The 23,633-nt window shown below is 38.0% G+C and overlaps 1 protein-coding gene across 1 annotated transcript in view; it reads right to left on the minus strand.

Moving 5' to 3' along the window:
• Positions 1-1,074: 1,074 nt before the first annotated feature.
• Positions 1,075-23,633, minus strand: part of LOC135207393 (uncharacterized) — a 170,362-nt gene continuing 147,803 nt past the window's right edge. Inside the window, exons 5-7 of the mRNA XM_064239123.1 lie at positions 19,818-19,965; positions 4,784-4,928; positions 1,075-1,091 (exon numbers count right to left, since the gene is read on the minus strand). Of these exons, the coding sequence (XP_064095193.1) occupies positions 1,075-1,091; positions 4,784-4,928; positions 19,818-19,965 (310 nt within the window). The remainder of the gene's footprint in view (positions 1,092-4,783; positions 4,929-19,817; positions 19,966-23,633) is intronic.

Raw genomic sequence — 23,633 nt, forward strand, 5'->3', positions numbered from 1 at the left:
CATTAAACTTCTAAACAGAATGATAAATTCTTCTAAACAACTTTCGCCTCTACAAACAGCTAACAATCAGAAAATGTAAGAAGCGCCGAAGTGTACTGGAGAAAAAGTTGGTTTACAGCTTTTTACACATTTAAATCATTGTTCCACTGTCTAAAAATTTTTTTAGCTAACACTTGAAATTACATACTACTCAGCTTTCAAGTTGGAAGTTTCCATTAATTTCCGTAATGAAATCAATGAGCGAAGAACGAAACTCAGAGCTAATAATCCACAATTGCTAGCGCCGTGTTCTGCGAAAAACAACAGTTTACAGCTTTTCACACACACTAAATAAAATCATTGTTCCACATTATAAATTAAAAATCTTTTAACTGAAACTTAAAATTGTCCCCTTACCTTTCAATTTATATATCCATGAGCCTCAGTAATGAAATTAATAAACGAGGAACAAAATTCTCAGAACTAGCCTAACGATCATAAATCGTAAGAAGCGTGCCGTGTGCTGGCAAAATAAGCTGATTACGGCTTTTCATTCACAATAAATTGCTCCAAAGTCTAAACTAAAAAATTTCAACTGGAACTTAAAACCATGCACTTAACTGAATCAATAAGCAAAGAACTGACTTCTCTGAGCTCTGGTTTCTTGACTGACCAGAAAAAGGAATGGTCTTTTGGTCAAATTTTTGTTGTATGTAAACAATATGACTGAGTATGTGCATAACCATTTCTTCTTCTCCTTTTTGATCTTTTGATGTAGGTAAAACTGGTTATTAGCCTTTGCTGAGGATAATATAAAGTGCCCTCTTATCCTGATTCCATTTATAATCTATCACGTGTTATAATGTTTATTAGTACAATGCAATACCTAGTCAAAAGACCAGTTAAGAGACTTCTTTGACATAGTGTGGTCACCATGGAGCTCTAGATAGACCATGGAAAGGGTAATCCTTGACGAAGATACAATGACTACACCGTCGAAAACGTTACTATATCTTTCATCTCAATAAATTTATGTAAATATTTTAAAACAAATACGTATACTAATATTTTGTTACTAATTTAAGTTCTTATCTATTATGATATTGTGTGAGCTGCAATCATAATTTAAAATAATTAAATTAAATTAAATAGAAAAAACATGTATAACTTGGTAAAATTTACAACTATCTTGTAAAAGAGGCCCCACAAGAGGTTGTAAATATGGCCATTTTCAACTTCTCGTGGAAGGTAGGGAGAATTTTTTAGAATTTTTTTTTTTTTACACCATATGCATTTGCATATCTTCCTCTTTCCACTGTTTTGTTCCTAAATAAGCTGACCTCAAAAAAATTGTCTGGTTTGGGGTGCTGCATATGTTTTTATTAGCCCAGCTCTTAACCCTCTTGCGCACAGGCTGAAAATATAAGGGTGTAAGGTACCTGACTTTTCCCCGGGCTGAAAAGAACAAGCGCATGGAAAAGTTTTTTGGTAAAATTCAGTACGTCCGAATTATAACGGATATACGCTTCTGGTTAGTGTTATTATGTCAACAAATGACTGAATTATTTCCTAAAGCAATCAGAACATCTTTACAAGGCTTAGAAACAATAAAAATGATGTGATGAATGTGATATTCTTAAGAAAAATCTTAGATATTTTGGAAATAAGCATGAAAAATATAAAAATTAGGTTTGGGTAGTTTGTTTTATGCCTAAAGTGTTTAGTAATGTTTGAACTTTCAAGTGGAAGCAATAATTTTGCTATAAATGTGTTTGCTAATGAGCTGTAATTAATTAAAAAATGCTACTTTTTTACGGAGTGCAATTTTCAGATTTTCCAACCTACTTATGTTGACGTTTTGTATCGTAGCTAAGTAAGTTAGCAGCGTCAGGTTTGCGTTTTCTTCAAAATTCATCATCTGTCGACCTAATGGCATCAACTATGTTTTCTATGACTAATGCATTTTTTTTTGTGAATTTTCCCAAAAATAACTTAATATGACTCGCCCGGCGCATCATCTGTGCACTTATGGAAAAAATTTATTGACGTGCTATGCGCCATCAGATCACGAGAGGGTTAAGGGTTAAATTTTCAGACGAGTGGGAGAAAGGCACAGAGTGAGGGCATGATCCATTAGTTACACTGGAAATCAGGGTGCCACCTCACAAGATTAGCCAGGTAAATATGTCAATGTCTGTTTCAGCATCCTTTGTGTACAGCGTAATTACTCCATTATTCTGTTACATTCATAGGAAATATGATTTTATTTCATTTTCCTAGACACAGATGTATTCAAAAGTACAAAATCTAATAAGTTATATTCATTGCACAAAATCTAATAAGTTAAATACATTAAGTTGAGGTGCCAGTAACCCATATTTGTTCACTTAGAGAAATAAACTACAATGTCATGCTTACCTGTCCTCATTTCCATCATGTGTTTTTTACAACTAGGTTTACTATTTACAATTAGTTATTTAATGGGTTCACTCTTCTAATTGGTGCATTTTCTAAATGAATTACCATCTGATCTAGGTTTACATTTACGTACACCCTTCCCCATGACAATTTAAACTTTTCCACTGGTCATTATCCTGTTAGTTCAATATCTAATAGCCAAATGCTCTCACCATACACTGGATTAATCCATTACATATGAAATATGACATTTTTAATTACGACATAATTTGTATTTTTCCTAACAAACAAACCTGAGGTCTCTACATATGGATAACTTTCGGCGAAGCTGGAAAAGTCCGGCCGTTAAACTTTTGCAAGGCAATTATGGTACTAGTTCCCTATGGTAGGAGCCTCACTTGGTATTCTGTTCCTAGTCATGAAAGAGCAAAGGGAGGATACCATACGAGTACCTCTGATCTATAGAACAAGTGATGTTCAACTGATAGACTTCTGGGCTCTTTGAATAAAAGGAAAGTATGGAAACCCTTAATTTGAAAGGTACGGATGAACCCACAATGTCGAAGGCTTCATAGCTAAAAATGACCAACTGGCTTACCATCAGTCCTCTCTCCTTGCTAGAGAGAAGGTAGGAAATGCATCTATTAATCCAAACAAAACTGGATTATAGATAGGATACTTAGTCATGTAGATCACCTACATGCACACCAGTCCAGCTCATGATGGCTTGCTCACTCTTCCTCTGTCCATTGGAAGAAGATGGAAAGCAGGAGGAAAGTAGGAGGCTAGTCCTACACACACCTCCTCCTGTTGAGCATCCACCGAGGATCTACCAAGGAGAGGGAGTCCAAGGACCCATGGGCAATAACTATTCTAGTACTAGATAGATGGGTTCTTCCTGAATGCTTTAGATAGATGGGTGACTGTGGCCTCTAGAGGTGTTGCCCCAAATGCACTGATGAACATCAGGAAGTTGCAGGATATGTTCAGTAGATCCTTACCCTAGTCAGAGCAATTATCTTTTGGCTTATGGGCAACACTCCAAGGTAAGAGGATATGAATGTGAATTTCACAAATACATTATGTATATCCTAGTACAGACAGTCCCCGAGTTACGACGGGTTCCGTTTTCGAGACGCGTCATAAGCCGAAAATCGTTGTAAGACGGAACATCGTCAAACATCCTAAGAAAACCTTACTTTTAATGCTTTGGGTGCATTCAAAACTATGGAAACTGCACTCTTATTGCATTTTTCATCCCAAAACCTTTCAAATATTGATTATTTTGATTTTTGGTGTCGTATTTCTTCTGCCAGATCATCGTTGTAGGTGTTGTAACCCTGGAAAACGCGTCATAACCCTGGGAATAATTTCTAACGAATATAATTGAAAAGCGCCTTAACCTCGGAACGTTGTAAGCCAATCCGTCGTAACCCGAGGACTGCCTGTACTTGATCTACAAGTCCTCTCTGAATGCAACAGACAGATGGATGAGTTTGCCCTCTAGAGAGCTTGACCAAAACGTACTGATGTCCTAAAGGAAGTTTCATGATACGCTCAGATAATCATTTCTCTAGCTGGAGAAAGTATCCCTTGCCATCATTTCTTGGGCAGCTCTAGACTAACGAATTGAGTTGTTGACTTCAGGTTGAAATGACAAATTTTCTAAGACAATTTGTATTTTTCATAGCTACAAACCTGAGGTCTTAACAATAGGATAATTTCTAGTGCCTAGCTGGATTCGGTTAAATCGCAGATGAAAGCAAGGAATCTTGTGAGATCTGGCAACACGTGCATTTATCAGGTGAAGAGTGGTCAAGGACCACGCATCTATGCCACCATGAGGGTAACACAAGAAGTCATGCTGTCTTTGTGCCACAGGACCATAGAAGGAGAACGATCAATCTAACTGATCACTTTTGAAATATGTAGAATAATGACATCAGAGCAAAGCCAGCAACAGGAAATCAAGAAAAGAAAGAGTATGATCAATCTCCTTTTGAGGTTGAGTGAGAACCGGAAGTCAAGATAAACCGTCCTATCTCTTGGCTTCATTGAAAAACTGACAAAACTTCCTCCATCTTGCTTTTGATTCCCCATAGGCCACTGTAACAAAAGTACCTCTGTCTGTCTGAGTACTATCACTGTCACAGATCTGACATGGAAGAACTCTAGGACCCAACCCCTTTTTTCCTTTTTTTGGATTTTTAACTGTTGGCTACTATCATTACACATACTGTATGTATTGTACAAAATTTTCTGGGATTCTCTCACATTTTTCAGATCTATGGTAAGACTGATAAGAAATTTCCTTGTATATTCATGCATGCCTTGAAAGGTAGAATGCCATTTAACTTTCAAATTTTTAAAAAGCTTATATACTTACGGCGTCCAAAAGAGGCATAGCCTGATACTCCAAAACAGATGTACAGTGTCGTCAGTCCCGTCATGGTACATATAAAAATGGGCCGGAACTTTTCACGTTTATTCTCTGCTACAGACTCTTCTAAAGATAAAATCATTCCTGCTCCCTGAAAAGATAAAATATTTTCATTATTAGTTTGTCATTGTCCCTGTTTTTCTAGGTGGAAATCAAAAGAGTAAATAAATAAATTATTGTTAACAGTTAAATGACCATGGTTCCTAATTCAACAATTCACCTTCAGGAATATTTTATAACGTATAGCACTTGGTGTTTACAATGAAACACGTACTTGTACGAACCCATCAATCATAAATAGCAATAACTGAGTAGAGTAAATCCAGGTGCACAAATATTAAACACTGGAAAAAATGATCCAACTAAGCATGTCTAACCAACTATACAAGGTCCTTGATGCCACAGTATTTATTTATCTGTAATATCCCCCATCTCAAGAAAGAGGAGATGGGAGGAGAGCACTAACGGTTATGCTTAACTGATTTGTATACAATTTTTGAATGGTTAAAATATAATTTATTAAAAACCTTTAAATCATTAATAGCCTACATCATCACAACTTCGGAATGACAAAGCAGATGAGCACAATGTACAGAAGGCACAGCTGTATGGTGGATTGAGTAAATTTCCTCAATGACAGGGGCTTCCAAAAGTAACTGATTTACAACGAAAGACAATCTAAGCCAGTATACAACACAAAGCATTAGAGGGGTAATGGTTGGTGTTTGCGGACTAATGTCTTCACAGATTTCTCTATGGAACTTATATGGCCATTATTTGCAGGAAATTTGTATATTTTCTATATTTTTCTATGATAAATTTCCACAGATTACTGAATTTTCATATAAATTTTGTGACTAAATGCACTTTTCATGATAAAACTAATAAAAAAACAAGCTATAAGCATTTTTAGTGGATTTTTCTTGAGTTTGGACAAACAAAATAGGTAGTTTTAAGCATATTTGTAGGGGTTCTAAGTATTTGCAGATTCTAGCTATTTGTGGAAGAGTCTGGTACACAAACCCTGCAAATATGGGGGTCCACTGTACTCATACTCTTTGCATGTGATAGATAAATGAGAGATATATCATGAGGACAAGGATGAGCAATCTTAATTACTCACAAACAAAATATATACTACATGGCCCCTTTGATGACAGATCCCAAGGAAGACACATTTTATTAGTGACATCAAAATGACAAATTAACCAAAATATATTTTTCAACTTTATAAATTCATCTTTCACTTGCGTGTGTTAGGCAGGATCTAACGACAAAACTTAGCCAAGATGATCTGGAAACACCAGGTCCCAAATTACACTTGAATGCCAATGAAGATGAGAGGGCCCAAACATCATGAGTCTTGACCCTGAGCACAGCGCGATCCTCTCTGGATACAGCAGCATAAGATGGGAAAATAACCTGTTATAGCCAGTCAGAGTTAAGAGTTCTTATACTCTGGCCTATTTTAATGACTTGTGTAGAGGAACAAACGAGAAGAATGAGAGGATTTTGTTAACTGGAGATAAGACTTATGAACCCTCATAGAACACAAAAGACAGTCATCTTGAGCAGAAGTAAGCAGGGCAGACATGATAAAGGAATCAAATAGAGAACCATCCCAGCTAGATGTCCAAGTTTTAGCTATATATTCTGGAGAAAACAAGAGACCAGGTGAGGATCAATGCCTTGAATGTGACAATTCACCTGAAAGGGTGTGAAGCATACTAACATGCTTAGAGTTAGTCAAAGTGCTCAAGAACATTGTTTTGAGAGTTAAATCTAAAACAGAAGTATATCTGACACAGGCTTGTACTGTGCTGTAGTATGACTGTGCAGCACCAAAGTCTAAGTCCCAACTTGGAAATTTCACCAAAACTTGAGGAATGGGTCTGCCAAAGTGACAAAAATATTATCAAGTTATATCTAACCTGCCTTTGCTGGCCTTGAAGTGAGCAGAGCTAGAGCCTTTGCCTTCTATTTGCCTTAAGGATTTAAGGGCATGGCCTTTTCTCGAATTATAGCATCAATGGGATGCCTTTTTTTATAGCAATCTTGCACCTACATTTAAACATCAGTTTCCACATGAAAGAGAATGTTTATTTTTGAAACATTATTAAGTGATTTTGTACCTGCTAGTGTAGGTGCAGCAACTACATGGATTGACTTTTCCTTCTTGTGTATGTAGTGCACAGTCAACTTCTTACTGCTGTAATGGAAGGAGAACCGCCACATGTTCACAGTATTGTATGTATACAATCTTGCAATTTAATCTTTTCTTGCAGGGTCTTCAATTTCATCAGCAACTTGGGAGCACTTTTAGTAGCACTAAGAGCTAATATACTATTTTGGGTAGACTGAATTGGATTTTAAAGCTGCATTGCACTGAAAATAAGAGTTCCACAGAAACAATTGATCACCGCACAAAACCTGCATGTAAGTCTGGGAGTTGAGACAAAGCTGTTATTTCCCCCCAATTTACTTTTGTTTACGTTTTTCTTTACTGTGGATAATAGCAGCAGTTTGTGGTTGTTGGTGTGTGACCTTTGTCAAACTTTCACTCATTACAATTAATTTGTGTATAGAGTGCTGTACTTAATTGTAAACTAGACTAATATGTGTATCTACTTTATGCATTTACTTTTACAGCCTACCAAAACTTTGTTTTCTTTATATTTTGAAAATATGGGTTATCAGTTAGTTTACAAGAATGTCCACAATGCTCAAAAATATATTCTATTTCATTACTGATGAAATTACCACAAGTAATCAAATTCATAATTCTAAAACCCACTAGTTTCAACTGTTAATTGTACATGGTCAAATCAGTAGACACTAATGCAAGCACAAGGGAGCAAATTAAAAAGTTGAATACACAGGACAAGGATTTAGAGACCAGAAACAAAAGAACAAGAAAATGACTAACAAAAAACATCACAGCAGTAGCAAAAGCAGTGTCATGATGCAATTCTGCTGTGGGAGCAAGGACAAACTTTTCATCAATCGAGCAATTGAGGATGAGGGTCCAGCCTTTGCAGGAAGATAAGAAGTTAGAGGGGATGCAATAATCTATAAACAGGCAGATCCCTACCAGATATAGACAGTTGACCCCCATGCGAAAGAGCTATTCGTGGAAATGAGAACTCCTCTGGAAAAACAAAGTAGGTGTAGAGACTCGAGAACACCTATTTTGTGGATGTAAAGCTGTCAACTTCATGAGGTACAGAAGAGGTGGAAGCTTTATCAAAGGAAAATTTGATAATCATGGCTGTGGTGAGATAAAAGATAAATTCAACAACACCTCACCAGACACAGCAGAATGTTCTCATAAACACTCCACTGTGCGTAATAGTACTACTGAATAAGGGTCCAATCCCTACACAAAGTGTATGTTAGATCAGGCAAACAATAATGGTACTTATTTGAAGGGCACAGTAAATGAGGACTCTTCTCAAAAGACGACACAAACATTGCAGAACTTGCTGTCCTTACCTATAGATGTATGCTCGGGCATAATGAACAAAACAATAAAAATAAATGGCACAAATTAAGTTTTCATAATGAAACTAATATTGTAATACTTACCTTAACACCTGAATTAGCCCTGGTCACTGACCAGCCCAAACTATATCCCCACAGATTTACCCACAAAGTGGGTAATTTTAACTGTCAGCGTTACCAACGCTGCTGCTAATACCGGCCACCAGCAGCCTGTCTCCTCAATTGAATCATTCACTATCAAATTGAAGTGGGTAGGAGGGTGAGAATCATTCATGTGTTCAGTAAGTATTACAATATTAGTTTTATTATGAAAACTTCATGTTGCAATACACTCCCTGAATGCCTGAATTAGCCCAATTAACAAAATTTTAATGGAGGTGGGATCAATCTAATTCAGCCCGCCCTGTCCACGGAGCATACGCAAGTAACTATCAACCTACCATATATAAATGTATGTATCCTCACCTAGTTAAGTAACTCGGTAGGTGAGGATGTTTGCAAAGAAAGTACCCCAATGTCAGTGCTGAGTCTAAGGTACCGTCTGAGTCAGAAGTACCTCCCATGTGGTAATCTATACTTCTTATTCATGGAGGTAAAAGCAAATCTCCTCACCTAGTTGTCCCACTCAGTAGGCGAGAGGTGAGGATGCTTGCAGAGGAAATACCTTACCGCCAGTGTCGAGTCCAAGGTACCGCCTGAGTCTGAATAACCTCCCATGTAGTATTCTATACCTCTCATGTATGGAGGGGAAACGGTGAACCTTCCATGTGGCTATTCAGCCTCTCATGTATGGAGGAGAAGTTGAGTGTGCAGGACCTTCGAGTTCTCTACTGCTCACTGACGCAGATGACTGTGCTGAAGAAGCAGGACCTTCGAGTTCTCTACTGCTCACTGACGCAGATGACTGTGCTGAAGAAGCAGGACCTTCGAGTTCTCTACTGCTCACTGACGCAGATGACTGTGCTGAAGAAGTTGAAGTTATTCCACCATGACCATCAGGATCTGCCTAACCTCAAGGACCTAAAGGAACAATACAATCAGTCTAAGCTTGACTAACAGAAACTCTTGAGTTCATTTAGACTACCACTGACCTAAACTTCTAATATCCTAACGATACCAAGCTAATTATAAAATCGGGTTGACCGCAACAAAAGGACCTAGCGAGTAACCTTTCTCTGAAGAAACTGAAAGCACAACTCTAAGGCTCCAAAAGCAATGAAGAACCAACCGATGCTTGACTAATATCCCCTCACAAGAAGAAACTAATTGCACTTTGGAAATGGAAGGAGATTGACACCCATGGGAAACCAAATAAGATTCTCGGATGAGGTAAAAGTTCCTCAGTACGTGACAAATAAACTTTGACAGCTTGAACTGGACATAGCAGTATTTGAGATCAGTCACCTCCTATAAAATCATCCAACAATGCTGCTGCGACTCTACTTATGATGACGACGACACGAAATTGACCACTGAGGAGACATCTTACTCTCTAAAAGACTGTTGCCGAGCACAAGAGGTGCCCTCAACAGAACCTTCTTATGAATGTCCGGATAGTCAGGAGGCAGATGACTTAACAAGAAGTTCCTCCTCTTCTTGACAAGAACGTAGTACAGCCAGCTGAAATGTTAGTCCAGTATGTGAGCCCCATCGAAACCGAAGTGATGAGGTTGTCAAACAGTCCAGGATTGGGGAAAAACCCCAATCAACTCACACAACATCCACATAGAGTGGGACAAAGCCTCCAACTGGCTATGAAAGGTGTCTCCCACATACAAGCAAGGTTGAATCCAGCCTACTTGGCCCCATAAGTGATGCTAGCCTAGAGTTGTCTTGCCCAAAGGCTGCCCAACTCGCCCGAAACCAGATCAGCTTACTTGATGTTTGAGAGACCACTGGTTTAGTTAAATACAACATATCAAGCATTACTTGAATTAACTGTGTAGGTTTCTCTGGAGCTTGGACTTGGGAAAGAGAGAATGGACAAAGTCCACCATAAATTTATACTCGCTTTCCTTCGCTGGAGAAACAAAAACCCACAAATAGTAACGGATTCTCTCTTCAAAGGGTATCCTGTGTCAGTCCTGTCCGACTGCACCGGAACAGGAAAAGGAGAAGGCTGAACACCTGCAAGAGCAACACCCAAGAACCCGAAACTTACTAAACTGGGTGCTCAATACCAACACCTACCATACATGATCCCATCACACCTGAGCCAACCAATCCGGTTGCGCAATGATGTACCCACAAGACAATGATAAACTCCTGACTCCTCAGCTAGTTGTACTCCAGTGTGCAATCCTGCACCCCCCAGACACAATGACGTAACACCTGGCCAACCACCGCCCACCCCAAGAGCCAACCGTCCCCAGTTCCGCAAATCGTGTACCAACTGAAGACTATGACATAACCCTGAGCTAGTCTCGCTCGACTGCGCAAACACACACTACGCAGTGACAATAACATAACACCTGTGCTGAACATACCTTGGCAATCAATGCTCACCCCTAAGAGTCAACCACACATTGATGCACCAAACGTGTACCAACCAAAGACGATGATATAACCTTGAGCTAGTCTCACTCGACTATGAAACCACGCACAGCCAGTGACCATGACATAACACCTGGCTGACAAGAGATGGGTGGGCAACGCCCCCTAAGAGCGAAGAGGCCGCAAAACGAGATCCAATAAACGCTGGTTACACCAATACTAAACCACGACGGGAGTCCGGAGCTGAAGCTATATTGATCAAGTGAGGGAAGGAAGTACTCCCGGAAACCCCAGAACCAAGGCCAAACCTACACTGAACCCTTGAAGGAGGAACAGAAATAGTCACAGGAAAAGGTTGAGAAAGAAGCACAACGAGAGAGAAAGGAAGAAGCCACACTCGGAGTAACCACCGGAGCACCTAACGCCAACGTTGTGCAGGTGGAGAAAACCAACTTGTGCAGCACATGAAAGTGCCTCTAATGACAGGCTACGAACTGCGGAACCAATGGGAGCAGCAGGAAATTACCATCTACCCTAACGAAAGAAGGCCAAGGGTACAAACGGCACTAACGATGGTGTAGACGAACTGCCAACTGCCATAGCCACCGCAATAACGCGGTAGGCACGATACGTCTCAAACCCATAAAGCATAAAAATGGGAACCGAAGAAGGAAGATTACCAGCTACCCTACTGAAAGGAGAGGCTGAGAACATAACCAGTACTGACACAGTCAACGATGGTGAAGACAAATCGCCAACTGCCGTAGCACCAGCAAGAACCGCAGAGGACACCCTACGTCTCAAACTCAGTAATGGATGAATATACAGAATTGCAGAAGACTCTGCAACCACATGTGAAACCTCCGGACTAACAGGCTGAGAACTACCGGACCCATGGAAGGTGCTTAAGAAGACAGCCCCCCCAAAATGTACACACTCCCCAAACTCCGAAGAGAGAGAGTGAGAGCCACTGAAACCCTCAATTACAGGACTTAACTTTTGAAAATTCTTTGCTTTGCAGTGTTAATAGCAAGGAAAACGGAATGATCGAAAGAAAGACTCCAAAGAATGAACCGACAAATAAGATCGTGTAACACAAAGATATTAGGAGAAGTTTAGAAGAAATTGGTGGAAGGGAAACAGAAGCAGCAGAAGAGGCCATAGTTTGTAAAGAAAGAAACTAGACTGACTCGGTTCCCCCTTTATGAACTCCACAAACATCATTAACAACTTAGGAAAATTCTCCATGACATGATCGTAAATACAGGCAGTACAGTGGACTCCGCGTATTTGCGTTCTGCGGATTCGCACTCACTGATTCACAGATTTCTCTCTGGACCATATCTACCCATTATTTACGAAAGATTCGCCTATTCGCAGGGTTTTCCGATAATAATAATCACTAATTAGTGTATTTTGATGTTATTTTCATAACTAAATACATTTTTATGATACAAAAATTATTTACTAATTTTCAAATATCAATATTGATTAATACTGTATTAGTAAGTTCAATAAGATTAAATGATATCACATAATAAAAATAATAATTCTCTCTCTCTCTCTCCTACAGAGATGTATGCTTTTTTTGTATGATAAATAAATGATCTTCTATTTTCAAATATTAATATCAATGTAAATAGCAATAATATTAATTCATTAAAGAAAATACTATAGCGAATTAGTAAGATTTTAGTTTATAAATTTTAAAAATTATGTAAGAATGAAGGAAATTCCAGTCTTCTCTCTCTAACTTCCGGTACTAAAACTGTCAAATATATCAAGTAATGTGGCAGGAGGGGGAGGAGCTGTTGTGTTGTTGCCACCAACTGTTCATGTAATTTCTCTCTCTCTCTCTCTCTTTCTTACTGAGACGCAAGAATTTTTATAGTACATGTACCTATGTTTATCGATACTTTCAAATAATAATATGTAATATTAATATAACTGTAATTACAAAATTCATATTATGTGATATTATTTTAAAGAAATACAATAATCTATCCATTTCAACTTTTTAAATGTCATAGTGGTAACTCTCTCTCTCTCTCTCTCTCTCTCTCTCTCTCTCTCTCTCTCTCTCTCTCTCTTTACCGAGATGAAAGAATTTTTATGGCACTAGTATGTAAAACATTTATTGGTATTTTCAGTTGTTAATAATAATAATAATAATAATAATAATAATAATAATAATAATAATAATAATAATAACAATAATAATAATAAAAAAAATTGTAATTACGAAATTCGTATGGGGTAGTATTTTTAAAGAGAAAAAATAACCTTTCCATTTCACTAACGTAAGGATAACTCCTCTCTCTTATTGAGATGAATAATAATAATAATAATAATAATAATAATAATAATAATAATAATAATAATAATAATAATAATTTCTAATGAAAATTCTTCCCTTCGTCTTTTTCTGCATCTATTTACCTACCTTTTCTCAACTCCAGAGACACTAGGAGCTCGGGAAGCTGTCAAATAATGTGACAGAAGGGGAGGGGAACAGTGCCATATAATGGTCACCAACTTTAATGGTTTTTATGCAATTTCTCTCTCTCTCTCTCTCTATCTCCTCTCTCTCCCCTCGCCTCCTATCTCTCGTCTTATCTCTCTCGACTGAATGAGATAATTTTTATGGTACATGTATTTAATAAGTTTATTATCAATATTTTCCAGTAATAATACTATAATATGTATAATAATAATACTATAACTGTAATTACAAAATTCATGTGTATTTTGAATACAATAATCTTTCCATTTCACTCTTTTAAATAATGTAAGGACAACTCTCTCTCTCTCTCTCTCTCTCTCTCTCTCTCTCTCTCTCTCTCTCCACAAGATACAAATGTCATAGCGGTGACTCTCTCTCTCTCTTTCTCTTGGCTGCAAGTGTTAGAAGTATGTATGTATGTACGTATATACCTTTAAGGGTACTAATGTTTAGGATTACTTTGAAATTATATTAATACAATCTCTAAGATTAATACAGCAATTGATAATAATTTAAGGTAAATTTGATGCAGGATATTACATAAGGTATATATTTGGTGTTTCTGTTTCTTCATTCTTTTTACTTTTTCTCCTCTCTCTTCCTCTCTCGCTCTCTCCACTCCTCGTCTCTCTCTCTCTCTCGTGTCTCCTCTCTCTCTCTCTCTCTCTCCCTCTCTCTCTCTCTCTCTCAGTAAAAGAATTGATAGACAGACAAACAGATAATTGTTCAGTCTTCTCTCTTTCCCTCTTCTCTGGAGAAGATAAATGTATGTATGGGAGGGGAAGAAGTGTTGCCAAAAGAAGTTCATTTCAATCTTTTGATATCGTAGGGAGTTATTCTCTCTCTCTCTCTCTCTCTCTCTCTCTCTCTCTCTCTCTCTCTCTCTCTCTCTCTCTCTCTTATTGGCTTTTTATATATTTCCTATGGTAAAATGTTTCAGATGACTTTGAAATGATATTAATAATACCAATTCAACGGTATATTTGATGTAGCATTATACTTTAAGTAAACAATTGGTATTTGAACTTTCATGATAGGCAGATATAGGCATTTTCAGAGGGGAGTTCTAACTATTCGCGGGTTTGAGCTATTTGCGGGAATGTCTGGTACCCATCCCCTGCAAATACGGGGGGGAACACTGTACATATACTGAAATTACAATATCTGTCTTACAATAATTCGATATACGATGGGGTTGACAATTAATACCAGACGACAATATCCAGAACACACATCCCATATTTTGCGCGCAGCGGGCGCAGGAGCAGCCTGCAATTAAGCAACGAGAGCGGCCAAAATACAATCGTTCAACCTCCCTACGTCCATATGTTATACCATCTTCAAGGTAAGTAAGTTTAAAGTACGTTCAAGAATGATGAAAATACTATCTTAACATTATACTTGCTGTACAAATGTGCACAGCCAAGAACAATCGAACAAGAAACCAGTTGCCTGCCAATACAACCCAACGTGGCAACAACATCCGATTTGCCTGTATTTCAACAATGGCACGACAGCAACACTCACCGTAGGCATGATATAAATGATATGTAGTAGGACCGATAAGAACTATGCAATAACTTCACTTGCTGTGAGATCACCCTGGCAATATAATTCCAAATTTAAATGTAATATGTAGCTGAGGCTGATAAAGTAATATCCAGGCTGCTAATGACTAATATCGTACATTGGCAACATGAATAAAACTTTGATATACATTCAAACAGCCATGGTAAGATGAGAGAAAATTTAATCAAAACTACTGGCAAGAAAGAGCTCATTACTTAAAGCTCATATTACCAACAAAAATTAATTAAAAACGAATGGAATTGCTGGATTTACACAATCTATAACAAGAAGAGTGAGAAAATAAATCTATTTCACAATGAAGTGTATAACAGTATTTTTTTTTTTACTTAAAAACGTGTCATATAACAAAAATAACCTTGTTTTATATTTACTTAAAAACATGTCGTGTAATGAAAATGACCTCGTTTTATATAAGTGAAGAATCTAGATAGTATTCTTTTATGTTAAATAAGAACAAGAACATTCACTGAGAACATGATGGTTATAAGAAAGGAAGTTGCCTCTGGAGCGAAGGAAATTGAAAAGTCGGCATCTGTTACCAGCCTAGGCCACTCCCCCTTTATGATAGGGCTGTATGCTGATGGCAAGCTAAGTAATGTAGTAATTGAAATGTAATAAAATGTACATTTTAAGATAATTGTAAGTGTAAATAAAGTTCTATTTAATATTAATTTCAGTTGTAATTATAATTTGATAACAACTGGTAATATGTATGTAAATGTAATTGGCATAAAGCTTAATGTAATTACCCCAAGCCCAACTAACGGAAATTCGTCTGCTAAACAGAAGACATCATACTACCGATATTATGTCACCTGAGGGAAATTCTTGGAAGGCAATGAAAAGTATAAATTCCTTATGATTCCGGATTTATAAGGTAAAAGACACCATAATTTAGCTAGTTAAATGTCAACATAGTTAAAAAGACTGCTTCCCGCAAGACGACAAACATGGTATAGGATGGGAAGAGCTGTTGCGTCAACCATAGCTGACCCATCAGGGCAAGAATGAGTTAAATACGGCAATGTTAACTCGTATTCACCATCAGCTGATTCCAAAGCAAAACTGACCGCTATGTTAATATTAACACTACATTAATATGATGATACATATAATAACATTATAATGCCAAAGTTGGACCAATTCTAATTCTTATTCAATTATATTTGTACTGAATTATTATATGATCCAATTCTTGTTTTGTGTTCAATTTACACCTGTAATCAATTATCTGAAGTAAGAATGCACTGAACCTACAGTATTAGCCAATATTAATAATCACTATACAAATATGCAGTACAGAGAATAATTTAGGCTAGGCTACTGTACATGGATACTATTAATTCAATTTCTCTTAGTACTGAATTATTATAAGTCAATATGCATTGAACCGAGAGAAATAGCTGATATTAATAATTACCATACCGTATATGCATAGGGTCAAATTGAGAGCCTGATCAATGGAATTACATACCACCACCACAACACAAATGAAATTATCCACAGAAGGAAAAGAACCTTTAAAGACGAAGGAGCACTATTCAACACTTCAGCACCTGACAAATCCGAACCACTTCCGAACGACCAACCATGGACTTGGAGACCTTCTGTTGCCAAGACTTCAAGCAGGAAATAAAACTAAAATTGGACTAAAGACAAACCATGATACCAGAACCAACAGCAGAATCGAACCAGAGAAACATTCCTCTTCGATTTCTTCCCAAACTAAAACCTACGACCTTTCTTCCCTAACTAGTGCCTACGACATTACCCTTATTTGTCTATCTCTAAGCTAAAGCTAAAAACTTACACCTTGAGGGGAAATGGGGAAATCTGTTGCTAAACTCTGCCTGTTCTGTGCCAGGGGGACCGGTAGATCCTACCCTCCGGGTTTATGGTTCACCATGACCCCCCGGCACCCATCAGGGCTGGTTCTAGAACAGGCAGGGGAGCTGAAAAAGAACGATTAGCATCACCTACGCTACTACCGTTATCTGTATTTCAATTAGCTTGTCATGAAATTAGCAAACAAGTTAGACATTCTGTCTTCCAATTTCTGAACAGTTCCTGCTCTATCTCTTCTTCGCTTAACTCTCGCAATTTTGCCACTATCTTCTATTTGCTCTCAGAGGCTAGAGATTCTGACACCTAAGGTAGTCCTCTAAGTGATCTAACGAACTAATCCCTACATTCTTCTCACCTCTGTCTGACATTGTGTTGCACTTGCCTACAGCCAAAACAAAAAGAATATGTCACTTGAGGATACTCATCCTTTGTTGCACTTAGCACAGGAACGATGCATGCCGACATCTCAACCAGTAGCTGTTGGACAAGGCTAATGAAGCAGATATTGAGGTAAGGATTTTCTTGAGGCTCAACCATCTTCATCCCAACAATAACAGAGAAGTTCCAAAACAAACCGATACCATACAAATCGGGGAAAATCAGAAGAGACATAGTAAATGAAAGCCAAGGATATCAACCCATATCAAGGCCACGGTAAACACTGTGAGGGTTGGGCTAAAAGATCAAAAAGTTCGCTGAGAGCAGGAATATGTCCTGCTCTCCATGCAAACAAAGAACAATTGAGGAGACAGGCTGCTGGTGGCCGGTATTTACAGCAGCGTTGCCAACGGTAACACAGGTATCTAACTCATTTGACTAGATTTTACCTGCAGCGTTGGTAACGCTGACAGTTAAAATTAACTCACTTGGTGGGTAAATCTGTGGGGATATAGTTCGGGCTGGTCAGTGACCAGGGCTAATTCAGGTGTTCAGGGAGTGTATTCCAATGCAAATCTCTTGACAGTTAAGTGTGGGTAACTATAAATCTATAATACAGTAACCTGTAATTAGGCTTAGACAGAATGGAGAATGAAAATGCACTAATAAAGATAATTCATGAGGTAAAACACAAAAAAGTGGAAAACTCTTGTGGTTCTGGGATGGAGGGCAGTGTGTCCTGATATCAGCAAGGTGCACAGATGGATGAATAACATGACATCATGGACCTGGTGGGGTTAGCTATGCACATGAAATTGGATCTTGCTTTGTAAAATTTTAAAATGGTATGCTTAGATGCATTTCACACAGTCAAGACTATGGTATGCTTAGATGCATTTCACACAGTCAAGACTATCTATGATTAATCAGTTTGTAGTAGCAAATTATTATCTTTAGTAATATGTAATACAGTAGTGACAATACATACTACCATATACATAATTTTACATTGTCCTTGAAGATGTATCCCAGTTCAAGCAAAGAGAATGAGCTAATTATGTATGTGTATTTCTCCTTAAGGGATTGGCAAAAAAGAACAGATTATGCTGTCTGAAAATGGTTTAATTTTGATGATAGTCATTTTCAAATTAGCAAGGAGAGACAAATGCAAGAAGATATGAAAACACTAATTAATAGCAAGTACAGTTAGCAGAAATTACTTCATTTGTTTTTGCCCTTTTTGGTACAGTATTTGATATTTGCATACTTGAAGCTGGGTTAGTGTCCTTGCATTATGTGACCTTTGCATACTTGAAACAATTCTAATAGTTACTAAGGTGGTTTCCTATCCATTTGGTGTTATCAACCTTTGATGTTGTGTTACAGATTTATCTGTTTGAAACTTACAAGTTAGCTTTACAGAAATCAATATACAAACTATGTAACACAGGTAACCTATGTATCTAAGACACAAAATTTACTGAACACTGATACAAATTTGATCTACCGGGCTGTAAAATGAACACACATAATCAAACCTTTCCTGTCTGAACAAGTGAGTGTTCTTGATTCAGTCATTCGGTGTCTGCTGTTTGCCTAATAAAACCTGTGCTTTGTATCTTTGCTATCTGTTTTATTTTCATACGTATCTTAAAAATGAAAGTGTCAATCTGTTCATCTCACAATTACATGCTCTGAAACTCTGAGATGATTTGTTAAATAGTGTAACTGCAAACATGCAGGTACTATTGTGTTGCAGAACCGGCAATCACACAGCTACAGATCATTGATAATCAAACAGGGATAAAAACAGTTCCTTATGTGATCGTTTGCTTTTTAAAGTGTTGCACTGTGCCTATTTTATTGTGTGAACATGTGCTCTTGAGAAGGAAAACAACAGGCTTTGATGGAATCTCTGAAGAAATGGTTTTACTTGAAACTTAAGTGACAATTCATTTACTAACTAGACTGTTTTTCAGAATACTGAATAAGGAACCAAACCTAATGATTGGGAACTGGAAGTCATAGCAAAGGTAATCAAGGAAAGGTGACATGATTTAATGTGATAACTACAAGGGCATTGAACTTGTATCAGTTGTAACAAAAATATTCAGTATGCTTATTATTCTCAATAGGATGAAGAGACAGTAAAATGCTTAACAGATGAACAAACTAGTTTTAGATATAAATCTCTTCATATGGCTTTCGTTGATTACAAGGAGGCATCTGACAGCATCTTCAGACCAATATTATGGAAGGTCTTGTGTTGCTAAGGCATTCCTTTTAAATATACAAAACTAACTGAAATTCTCTTGAATTTAGTGAAAGACTATATGTACAGGCATAAGTTTATGAATACAATATTACGTGTGAGATGGCAGGATAGAGTTAGAAGTGATACAATAAGGAAAATGACAAAAGTTCCCTGCGTAGATGAGATAATATTTAATGAGATATACATACAGTCTACATACATCCTTCGTGCAACCCCAGGGAGAATAGTATATGATAGGGCTACAGTGGGCAACAAAAGATTTATAGAAGATAAAGCAGAGGAAAGAAATGAATGGCATAACTTCACACAAGCCCCATACGTTCCATAGTATGGGAGGCAATAATAACAATATTACTTAGCTTAAAGAGAATAAGTCTCAAAAATTTATACATTACCTCATAACAGTAGATGGCCACTGCAAAGAAGAATGGAAAACCAACTAAGGAGAACTCCTTTAGTCGAAAGGGGACCTTTTCAGAGTGGGAGAAGTCAAACCAGAATACTACTGCCAGAGCAAATACATTTGAAACCTGAGCAAACAAACTGTAAATAAAAAGAGGAAAAGGTTAATTAGGTTCAGGAATTTATATTAAAAAAATGACAAAATGACAACTTATCTAAGAAAATGTGTATTTTTCATAGCTACAAACCTGAGGTCTTAATAATAGAATTGGATAGGATATTTCTAGCGGCTAGCTGGATCCGGTTAAATCGCAGATGAAAGCAAGGAATCTTTTGAGATCTGGCAATGCGTGCATATATCGGGTGAAGAGTGGTCAAGGACCACACACTCACGCCACAGCATCAGTCTTTCCCAACTCAGGATGTCTTAGCAAGACAGAGGGGTGGCTAGAGGGGGGCAGTATAATGTTAAGACCTTAGGTTTGTAGCTATGAAAAATACAAATTGTCTTAGATAATCTGTCATTTGTTCATACACGAACAAACCTTCAGTCTTAACACTAGGATAGACTTATACTCGGAGGGAGGTACAGACATCCTAAACTGGCTGGGGGCCTACCCACCAGTCCAGCTCCAGAAGAAATAACTTATGTGGTGACTTCTGGCATTGTCATAAATGAGGCAGGTGACAGCACCAACCCAAGCTTGATCTCATGACGCTCAAGTTATTTCTTAACCCAGGGTAAACTGACAAAGGGGTGGCTAGATGTGGGAGTTAAATGTTAAAACCGCAGATTATAGGTTTTAGTACAATGCCTAAACCCACTGCATACGCGGAAAATGAAAAGTTATCTGTTCAAATAACGAACCAATGCCATAGGTTTGTTATCACTCCTCTCTCTTCTTGCTAGAGCAAGGAGAGTTTGGTATTGAAAGGTATCCTTACATTAATAACGAGTGCTCTCACAGTATGATGGCAATATTTTCATACACCCAGAGGAAGAGAAGAAGGATGAAAGAAAAAAGAAAGACCAGTCATCTCATTCATTTCACTTTCATACCAAAATCTTAGGCAAGATACAAACTGTCCTGCAAGGGGCACTGGATGAGCTACACAACTTGTTGAGCAGCCACCACAGGACCCATGGACAAAGTATCCAAGGTCCTGTGGGCAATGTCCATCAGGTAGAAGGAAGTGAAAGTGGTTTAACGAAGCCATGAACCAGCAATCAGTTCTATAAACAGATACATACATTCTTCTTGAATGTTAAAGAGGAACTCAATCCTCTAATGTCAAGTGCTCCTGCATGCATGGTATTGGTAGTAGAATCTGATGATGAGGAGTAGGCATTCTTGATCACTTCTTGCAGCCAGAACAAGATTGTATTCTTGGACACCTCTCTTGACCCAGCTTGTGCTAAGTCAAACGCCTTTGACACCCCAGCCTGAGGCGATCTAATGGGGCAAAGAAGTAATTCGTCTAGATTGTTGTCAACAATGTCTCGCAACAAAGAGAAAGAAAAGGAGGTAAACCTGTCATCCTGAATTGAAGGATTTTGAGTGTTAGCCACGAATTCCACAACAAATTCAGAGGCTATTACCCCCAACCCCTGATATATTTGACATCATAGGAGTTCGCCATAGAGTTCGCTCACCCTTTATGATGACGCCAAGACTATTAGGAAAACTGTCTTAAGGGTCAAGAGTATATCCGAAGACTGACATAAAGGTTTGCAAGGAGTTTGAGTGAGGCTACTAAGTACCAGAGTTAGATCCCATGCAGAAGGTTTGAGCTCTCTAGGGGAACAGGACTGCTCAAAGCTTTTAATCAGCATAGATAGCTCCCAAGACATAGGGTATGTCCCCATTCCTCATACAAAGAACCAAAGTTAAATCAGGCCTGTACCCCTTTATGGCAAAGAGAGAAAGATGTTTTTCCAATATGAGAAAGATTAGGATATCAGCTATCTGCTGAACAGAGGTTCCAAGTGGATAGTAACCCCAGCAGTGACACCAATCACAGTAGACTGCCCACTTCCCCTAGTACACCGATGAAGTAGATTTCCTGAGGTATCAAGACATTTGAGTTGCTGCGCCCTCGACAAAAGCCTCTCACTCACAGGAGGTACTTTATAGTCTCCATCCATGAAGTGATAGGGAACCTATCGACTCATGGTACCTCTCTACATGAGGTTGATCAAGTAGACTGTGCCAAGGAGTATCTCTCTTGGAACAGCTGATAGCAGTGACAGCAGACCTGGAAATAATTCTGCTTGTGGCCAGAAAGGAGCTACAAGAGTCATCTTGAGATTCTGGGCCTCATCACTCTGTTCAGGACATGATGGATCAGGCAAAACTGGGGGAAGGTTTATATGACCAGGTTGTCCCAGGGGTACTGGAATGGAATATGGAATTTAAGCTTAAAGCCAAGCACTGGAATCCAAAGGATTATTCAGCACTGTAATGAATTTGGTTTGAGATGTATGTCATTGAATTTATGAACTGAATAAATAATATAATAAATAATTTTAAAACTATGGTAAAAATTGATGTCTGGTAAGATATCCTCTATAAAACATTATAACTTTGAATTTAGGATATGCATGCAACCTTTTGTGTAAAACAGTAAAAAATAAAAAATGTACATAAAAATACTTATAGTATGCACAACTGCAAGTGTATATACTATACTTAGCAAAGTTCCAAGAGGTCAAATATTAAATTCCATTATAGACGTTTATGTTGCTAAGGAATGCCACAACGTTATTAACATCCACATTAGGACCAAGTAGCTTTGCTATATCCTTCCCCACTATGCCATGTCTTTGCCATGTTGCAGCATACCTACAGCAATAGTAAATAACATGTGTTCCACAGTTAAGAAGAAGAAAGACTCACACCAGCTATACAAACAAACTTGGTGCAGTTTCCCACTGCCCATCTAAAAGGAAATCTGTGGGTCAATCTTGAGTAATCGGCCAATTCTCAATACGACCATAAATTACAATTTGACATGGGCTCCAGCCTGATGTGCGCTACCATGAAATAGGTTCCTTTGATACTATTTCTAGGTATAAATATTGCTATTCATACCAGAGAAAAAGAGAAACATTAGTGCCAAGATAAATGGCTTGCTCACCTTAGGACATTAGGACCAAGTAGCTTTGCTATATCCTTCCCCACTATGCCATGTCTTTGCCATGTTGCAGCATACCTACAGCAATGTAATAACATGTGTTCCACAGTAAGAGAAGAGTCACACAGTATACAAACTGGTGCAGTTCCCCCATCTAAAAGGAATCTGTGGGTCAATTGAGTATGGCCAATTCTCATACGACATAATACAATTTCTGGGCTCAGCCTGTGTCGCTCCATGAAATAGGTTCCTTTGATACTATTTCTAGGTATAAATATTGCTATTCATACCAGAGAAAAAGAGAAACATTAGTGCCAAGATAAATGGCTTGCTCACCTTGTAATAAAAGGTGTCGGTATATATAAAGAGCGAGTGAATACCACTACCAGAGGTACCCTGCCATTTAGCTTCTTCCTCCGCCAAACTCCCATCAACAGAGGAGCCGCACTATAGCCCCGCTACCCTCTACTACTACAGTGAGCGCCTCTGACGTCATTCCTTCTGATAGCTTCACCGCCATTACACGCGTCTTGCTTGTGCTCTGTGTATTTGTGCTGACTTTGGATTTATCTTCTGCTTTTACGATGGATCAAGCTTCTGCATCAAAGTTAAGTACTGCTGTTATGGTTTTATGATCTCATTATACGGATCTTTCCCATTTTATTATGTTTAGG

This window comes from Macrobrachium nipponense, chromosome 32, assembly GCF_015104395.2.
Source record: "Macrobrachium nipponense isolate FS-2020 chromosome 32, ASM1510439v2, whole genome shotgun sequence".
In the NCBI taxonomy this organism is placed as follows: domain Eukaryota; kingdom Metazoa; phylum Arthropoda; class Malacostraca; order Decapoda; family Palaemonidae; genus Macrobrachium; species Macrobrachium nipponense.